Consider the following 7,910-nt stretch of genomic DNA (forward strand, 5'->3'; position numbering starts at 1 on the left):
CCATTTTTTCTCTCAGGTTATCAGTGATGATAGATTGCTAATTGTTTATCTTTCACAGGTTTACAAAGAAACCCAGGAAGAGATTTGGTTAGAATATGCTGTTAGTTGCTTTCTTCAGGGAATCAAATATGGTGTTTCTAACTCCAGAAGCCATTTAGCTCATGTCCTATACCTTCTCAGCTTTGATACTTCCAATGAACCTGTGGGAAGAGCATTTGATAAGTACTTGGACCAGATCCCACATTGGGTTTGGCTTTCTTGGGTCCCACAGCTATTACTTTCCTTGCAGAGGACAGAAGCGCCTCATTGCAAACTTGTGCTATTAAAAATTGCAACTGTGTATCCACAGGTAAAATATTGACAACTTATCAAGTGATCAACTTCTACTTGTCTTCATTTTCTCAATATCCACTTATTTTCAAATTTGCAGGCACTTTATTACTGGTTGCGCACATATTTGCTTGAGCGCCGTGATATTGCCAATAAATCTGAACTAGGAAGATTGCGAATGCAGCAAAGCATCTCTGGGGCTGGTACAACTTCTTTAGGCTTGTCTGATGGATCTGCAAGAGTACAGACTCATGCTGGTGTTTCTCTGACAACAGACAATCAGGTTCATCAAGGCCCTCAGTCTGCAACTGTTGGCGGGTCACATGACGGTGGGAACTCTCATGGACAAGAACATGAAAGGAGCACAGGTGTAGAGGGAAATGCGCATGGTGGGCATGACCAACCTTCACAGCAAAGTTCTTCAACCATTACTGAAGGTCAAGGCACATTAAGGCGTAACGGTATGCTTGGATTAGTAGCTTCTGCTGCTAGTGCATTTGATGCTGCAAAAGATATAATGGAGGCTCTTAGAAGCAAGCATACTAATTTGGCTAGTGAACTTGAGGTTAGACGGATAACATGGCTCTATTAAGCCCTTCCCCCCCCCCCCAAAAAAAAAAAAAAAAGGTTTCCAATAGGCACCAACCAAAAATTTCTTTGATATAAAATGAGCATGCAAGTCAAGATAAAAGTTCAGTTTATGATCATATAAAGGTAAAAAGGAGAACTGCAACAAAAAGACAAAGTATTCATAATTTTTCTCCCAAATCAAAATTTTCCAACTGTCCTGAAGCTAGATTTTTTTTTTTTTTTTTTTCTAAATGTACATAATTATTTTGAGGTTCCTCTTATAGATCCCCCAGACAACAGCATATGGTGTCATATTACATAGCATCCTTTGACCAGTAGGATAGCAGCTTGTGTTTCTTGGAGTTATACAGTTTAGCTCAAACGAGAGAAAAAGTCAGCCATATCATATCTACACCGTCTGAAAGATAGTATTCCTCCTTCCTGCAAATATTGCTGCTCTATATGTCCTCTTTATTTGGTTTTGGCAGTATGGTTTTCTCTTATAGTTTGATATACACAAGACTTGTCATGCATGAAAATATAATGTAAGTGTCAAGTGTATCAAACAAAGAGTGATTGCCATATTAGAATTTTGTCATTGCACATGCTATAACCGAACTTATATGATTTTTCCTTCTCTCTGCTACTGAATTTGTATGCTACAACAGAATGTTATCCTTGAATGCCTTGCACCCTGAGCTGCTGTCTGACATGCTTTCGTTGGAGCAAGTTTTCAGTATCTAAAAGTCCTTTTATGTATGATTGTGGGGGACTATTGAATTCTTAAATTCCCTAACATGAAGTATCATAAATCTCTACCATATTGCAGACTCTGCTTACAGAAATTGGTTCAAGGTTTGTTACCCTTCCTGAGGAGAGACTTCTGGCTGTAGTAAATGCGCTACTTCATCGCTGTTACAAGTACCCAACTGCCACTACAGCAGAGGTTCCACAATCCCTGAAAAAGGAGCTGTCCGGTGTTTGCAAGGCTTGCTTTTCGGCCGATGCTGTGAACAAACATGTTGAATTTGTGAGAGAATATAAGCAAGACTTCGAACGTGATCTTGATCCAGAAAGCACGGCTACTTTTCCGGCCACCCTTTCTGAACTGACTGAGCGATTGAAGCACTGGAAAAATGTTCTTCAAAGCAATGTTGAGGACAGATTTCCAGCTGTCTTGAAGCTGGAAGAGGAAAGCAGGGTGTTGCGTGATTTTCATGTTGTTGATGTTGAAGTTCCGGGGCAGTATTTTACTGATCAGGTAAGCTGGATCAGAGTTGGGGAACTTGTAGAATGACCTAAAGTAAGCCACTTTTCATCTGTCCTGTCCAGAACCATTGATTGAGATGTGTTGAAAGATCACATAATATTTAATATTCTGTAGAAAATTTTCAGGTAATGAGGCTTTTAAAGCCTTGCAGTGGGATTTAAATACCATTTACTTTGGAAGAATGAATTTATTTGGCCAGAAATCATCATGCCTGCTTTTCATTTTAACTATTTTTCTTCTGATGTCTCTCTGTAATCATCATTTTTGTTTCATCTATTAACATGCAGGAAGTTGCACCTGATCATACGGTGAAGTTAGACAGAGTTGGAGCCGACATTCCAATCGTGAGACGGCATGGAAGCAGTTTCCGCCGACTGACACTCATTGGATCTGATGGTTCTGAACGCCATTTTATTGTTCAGACATCTTTGACCCCTAATGCTAGAAGTGATGAACGCATATTGCAGCTGTTCCGTGTGATGAACCGGATGTTTGACAAGCACAAGGAATCAAGGCGCCGCCACATATGCATCCACACCCCAACAATAATCCCTGTTTGGTCCCAGGTGACTAATCCAGTATTTGCTACACTGAACTTGATTGGTTGATTGTTTTCTTTTTAAATATGTGCTGTTCATCTGGTTGAACATAACTAGTCATGCACATGCATGCATGATGAGAAGTCCGACCTGGCTGATGGTGGGTCCCACAATGAGATCTTCTGTTGGCCTAGTGAGTCTCTCTCTGGGAAGACCTGGATAATGGGTCTTTGATTGGGCTGCATGTTCCATTTTCTGCCAGGGGCAAGGAAGTTGGTTACTGGTTGCTTCTTATTATTTCATCCAACTGGAGTCATCTCTTCATTTGTAGGATTTGCTTCTTTTCTCCTGTTTTTCTAGGTTCGGATGGTAGAAGATGACTTGATGTATAGTACATTTCTTGAGGTCTATGAGAACAATTGTGCACGTAACAATCGAGAAGCAGATCTCCCAATTACCCATTTCAAAGAGCAATTAAACCAAGCTATCTCCGGCCAGATTTCCCCCGAAGCTGTTGTGGATCTCCGCCTCCAAGCATATAATGAGATAACAAAGACTCTCGTTACAGATGGCATATTCTCTCAGTACATGTACAAGACTCTTCCTAGTGGTAACCATCTGTGGGCTTTCAAAAAGCAGTTTGCCATCCAGCTGGCACTTTCTAGTTTCATGTCATTCATGCTACAAATTGGGGGAAGGACCCCCAACAAGATTCTATTCGCAAAAAACACTGGCAAAATATTTCAGACTGACTTCCACCCAGCTTATGATGCAAATGGGATGATCGAGTTTAATGAAGCAGTTCCTTTCCGACTGACAAGGAACATGCAGGCGTTCTTCTCCCATTTCGGAGTGGAGGGGCTGATTGTTTCTGCCATGTGTGCTGCCTCACAAGCTGTGGTTTCACCTAAAGTGAGTCTTATCATGATATTTTTTTTCTAATGGAACTTGTGGATTAGCATGACATTTATGGAAAATGTTCTGATGGATTTTTGTACTTTATTCAGCAAATTCAGCATATATGGCATCATTTAGCCATGTTTTTCCGTGATGAGCTGCTGTCTTGGTCATGGAGAAGGCCAATGCATATGCCTTCAGCTCCTGCTCCTGCAGGAGGCTGCTTAAGCCCCATGGACTTAAAGCTCAAGGTCACTACAAATGTGGACAACGTCATTGGACGGATCAAAGGTGTAGCCCCACAGAACTACTCTGAGGAGGTAATATAGTTTCTAGTCACAATTCTTCTGTTACAAGCTGTGGGATGGGATGGTTTATGTTTAAGTTCTCTGATTGGAGCATTCTAGCCATTCAATGTATTTTTATCTGTTTGTGGTGGGTGTTCTTTATAGCTGTGGGATAAATTCTATTATGTTCACTTCTATGATTTATGTCCTCTTTTTTTTTCTAATGATAGTTAGGCCCCAAGGAGATTTGAACCCATTTCATGTCCTTGCATGATTATAAATGGATTGGGCTTAGTTATTGATGACAACTTTATTTGCATCTCACTCTGTTTATGTCACTTTGTTTGGTATCTCAGGAGGATAATGCTATGGACCCTCCGCAGTCGGTGCAGAGGGGTGTAACTGAGCTGGTTGAAGCTGCCCTGATGCCCAGGAATTTGTGCATGATGGATCCAACATGGCACCCTTGGTTCTAGTTGTGGTTGATTTCTCTCTCTCTCTCTCTCTCTCTCTCTCTCTCTCTCGTAGAATATTTTCATTTCCCTTGTATATCCCCTCCCCTCTCAAAAGAAAAAAACCAGTACAACGTAGTCTCCTTTGTAGTTATGTATATATTGGTACTGGTCCATTAGGTTAATCTAGTGCTGGGGATTGTACAATCTGTCCATGTGTTTCTAATGCTGTGAATGGTACAATATGTCCTAGCCCTTTTGGGAATTGGTTGACCTTGTAATTATCCACCCATTAAATGTGCAGGAAAAGCATTTCCAAAACAATCTTCTCCGACTTGGTCAGCTCTTATGTTTTCAGTGTGAACCAGGGTTTAAAAAAAAGGTCTAGGTGATGTAATCGGTCTCTGCCGATTCCGATTCTGATTCAGATCGACTTGGATACTGATATAAATCGTTGGAATGGGGAAAGTGGGGATGCCTAGACTGGTAACCAATTGTGTGGGAAGCATGGTTTCAAGTGTCGGTTTGGGATTGGCCATATTGGATCGGTATCGGCTGAGATCGATCCCCAATCCAATATTGATTTGGATCAGTTATTTGAATCGTTTCAGGGGTAAAATAGGAAAAAGATAAAAAAATTTATAAAAATCAAGGGTAAAATAGATGGATATTCACTGATGCCATCCGATCTGAATCAGTATCGGTCTACCAATATCGATATCGTCACCTAAATCCTTGGTGGGAAGACTGGAACTCCAGTACATGGTTCAGGCCAAGCTTCAACAGGTAAGGCTCGGATTAATCGACCAAGTTGGTTGTCCGCTTGAACTGCATTTGTTTTTTTTTCCTTGGGGTTTGGTACTTTACACGGTTGTGTATAGAGGGTATTTTCCCTAGTCATGTTATGTGGAAAGAACAAACCCGGATGTCACAATAGGACAATAACAATATGACTCCGTTTGGTTGTAATGAGAATTTAAAGGGAAGAGAAGTGAAATTTTTATACTTTAAAAAGAAATGTTTATAGTCATTACCCCGATATCATAGCAAAGGATTTTGGATGTAAAGTAAAGTGAAATTTTATAATAAAATATGGAATGATTTGAAGTAAATGTTAAAGTCACATGAGTAATGATTACATATATTTCTTTTTTAAGTATGAAAATTTCACTACCCTTCCCTTTTATTCCCCTTACAACCAAACATAGCTTATATGAAGACAATGTTGAAAAATTCAAAAACAATAAATGGCAAAGAAAGAAGAGATTTTTCATTCGCAAGCTAAGATGACTTCAACAGAGAGGAAGGGGAGGGAAACTGGAGCTGCCTAGGTCTGCAACTAAGAGCAGGGGATGGGGGAGGTAGATGGGGCAAGCAGTGCAGGGGCAGCGATGGAGGGAGAGGGAGGGGAAGGGGAGAAGGATAAGGGTAAAAAATAAATGTTTCCTTTTTTTTTTTTTTTGAATAAAAAAAAAAAAAAAGGTTAAAACAACTTCTTACCATATTTTGAAATTACAATTTTTAAATGTAGAATAGTGTCCTCAAAACAAAAACATTATCAAATTCAGTAACAATATGGAGACACAACAATCACAACTAGGTTCGTGAATAAAAGAAGAAGAGGAGGAGAGAGAGAGGAAGGAGCTAGTACTTCAGAGTTACATTCTCTAAGCCTAAACAAAAGATAGATGAACAAAATTGTTTGAGAAATTAAATTTCATGGATAAGAAATCGCTGCTTAGTCGCATAGCCCTTGCATCAGTGCGGGCCAAAAACGATTGTATGAAGAGGTGTATACATAGATGGAATCATTGATTTCAAAAGGGGCAGAGTGGTAATTTCATGCATTAATGTGTTTGGCATAGGGGCAACCCGGATCCCAATTCCGGGTTTTTAAAGTCCTAGTGTGGAATGTGGATCGCTTCATATGTCTTAGGTTTAGCTTGGAACGAAGGGAAATGAAAAATAACTGAAAAGTTGAAAACGGTTGAAAACAGATTGATCCGAGAGTTTTTTAGACTACTTCTCTTGTATATTAAAATTGTTAAGTCCCTTTCTCTGTCCCCTCCATCTTTCACAGTCTCGTCTTTGCTATGTGGTGGAGTCCGACGATTCGACCCACTAATCATCAGAGGGGCGGCTGCGTGAATGAGTGTGCGCTGTGTTTTTGTTTTCCTCTGCTTCTGTCACTGATTACAAATAATTGCAGAACCGAACGCAGAGATTGAGAGGACGAGCGAGCGAGCTTCCATTCATGGCTCCTCAACACGAAGGCACAGAGGTTGTTGCAGAGGAGGCGGAGGCCGAGGCTGCAGATGCGGATAAGAAGCTCATCTCCAATATCGTTATCGTTATAGGTAGTTACTGCCTGATTTTCTTCTCTCACCGGCTTCAATTTCTTCTCTCGAATTCTCCTTAATCTGTCTCTTTTTTCATTCCTTGATTTTGATATGGAGTACAGCGATGCAGACTGAAGCGCTTCCACTTGTGCAAAGATTCCAGCTAATGGAGGATCCTGATACCGTGTCAGTTGTTTTTTTCTTCACCTGACCTCTTTCTCTATTCTTCTTCTGTTCGGTTATAGGGTTTAGACAACTTTGTTTCTTTTCAGGATTCACTGTTTATCATTCATTTGTCGTCAAGAGCCTATTTTCATCTTCAAAAGCTGCATAGTATTGATAAACTATAATGCACCACTCTAGAAATGCTTCTTTCCATTTGGATTCCGTGATGCTTATTTTGATGTTATTCTTGTTCGTGAAGGCAAGCCTACTTGACACATGCCCCCCCTCCCCCTCTGTAGAAACGCAACCCTAAAACGATGCAGAAGATAATGGAAAAACAAAACAAACAATGTACACGGATTTTACGAGGTTCGGCAAGGTTGCCTACGTCCTCGGTGAGATGAGATCCTGCTTCACTATCAATGGAGAATAGGGTTACAGTGCTCGTCCTCACACCTCTTAGTATTGCTTGCATTGCAGAGAAAGAAACCCTCGCTACAAATATATAGCGAAAAAAATCCTAATCCAGATTAAACTACAATTGCCCTCAAATAAAAAATTTGAGCGGGGGGCTACGCCCCCCTACACCCCCTGCTATGCACGGGGGCCTCCTACCCCCCTTGCAACCCCCACGGCCCGCTAACTGGCTAGCGGGACCGCCGTCCTGCCTGTCTAGGTGCTGCACCAGTACTCCCTGGATTAAACTACGACGGAATACAAGACATCATACACCAACAATCCCTATCTTGACTTGAATTCTGTCGAGCCTCCTGTAAAGATAACTTGTAGACGTCTTCATCATTGTACCTCATTAGAGGTACAAATCCGCACCTGTTTGGTGCGTCCCTCATCTTCAACAATGAGTAATATTAATCAAGTCCAAACAGGACTTGAACTTCTCTGTAGTAACTGGCTTTGTAAACATATCTGCAGGATTGAGATCTGTATGAATTTTTCTCAAGTGAATACTGTCTTCTGACACAAGCTCCCTGATCTTGTGAAATCTCACATCAATATGCTTTGTCCTTGCATAAAACACCTGATTCTTTGCAAGATGTATG

At 40.8% G+C, this 7,910-nt stretch overlaps 2 protein-coding genes across 2 annotated transcripts in view; both read left to right on the forward strand.

The window, feature by feature from the left end:
• LOC122084837 (transformation/transcription domain-associated protein-like) overlaps positions 1-4,666 on the forward strand; it is a 4,814-nt gene extending 148 nt beyond the window's left edge. The window contains exons 2-8 of the mRNA XM_042653261.1: positions 25-349; positions 431-895; positions 1,730-2,161; positions 2,458-2,736; positions 3,070-3,621; positions 3,717-3,926; positions 4,250-4,666. Of these exons, the coding sequence (XP_042509195.1) occupies positions 25-349; positions 431-895; positions 1,730-2,161; positions 2,458-2,736; positions 3,070-3,621; positions 3,717-3,926; positions 4,250-4,369 (2,383 nt within the window). The 3' untranslated portion in view covers positions 4,370-4,666. The remainder of the gene's footprint in view (positions 1-24; positions 350-430; positions 896-1,729; positions 2,162-2,457; positions 2,737-3,069; positions 3,622-3,716; positions 3,927-4,249) is intronic.
• A 1,661-nt stretch (positions 4,667-6,327) lies between these two features.
• The window catches only part of LOC122083366 (5'-methylthioadenosine/S-adenosylhomocysteine nucleosidase-like), a 14,129-nt gene continuing 12,546 nt past the window's right edge, over positions 6,328-7,910 (forward strand). Inside the window, exons 1-2 of the mRNA XM_042651132.1 lie at positions 6,328-6,702; positions 6,807-6,870. Coding sequence (XP_042507066.1) covers positions 6,600-6,702; positions 6,807-6,870 — 167 coding nt within the window. The 5' untranslated portion in view covers positions 6,328-6,599. The remainder of the gene's footprint in view (positions 6,703-6,806; positions 6,871-7,910) is intronic.

The sequence above is a fragment of the Macadamia integrifolia genome, chromosome 7 (genome assembly GCF_013358625.1).
Source record: "Macadamia integrifolia cultivar HAES 741 chromosome 7, SCU_Mint_v3, whole genome shotgun sequence".
Lineage (NCBI taxonomy): Eukaryota > Viridiplantae > Streptophyta > Magnoliopsida > Proteales > Proteaceae > Macadamia > Macadamia integrifolia.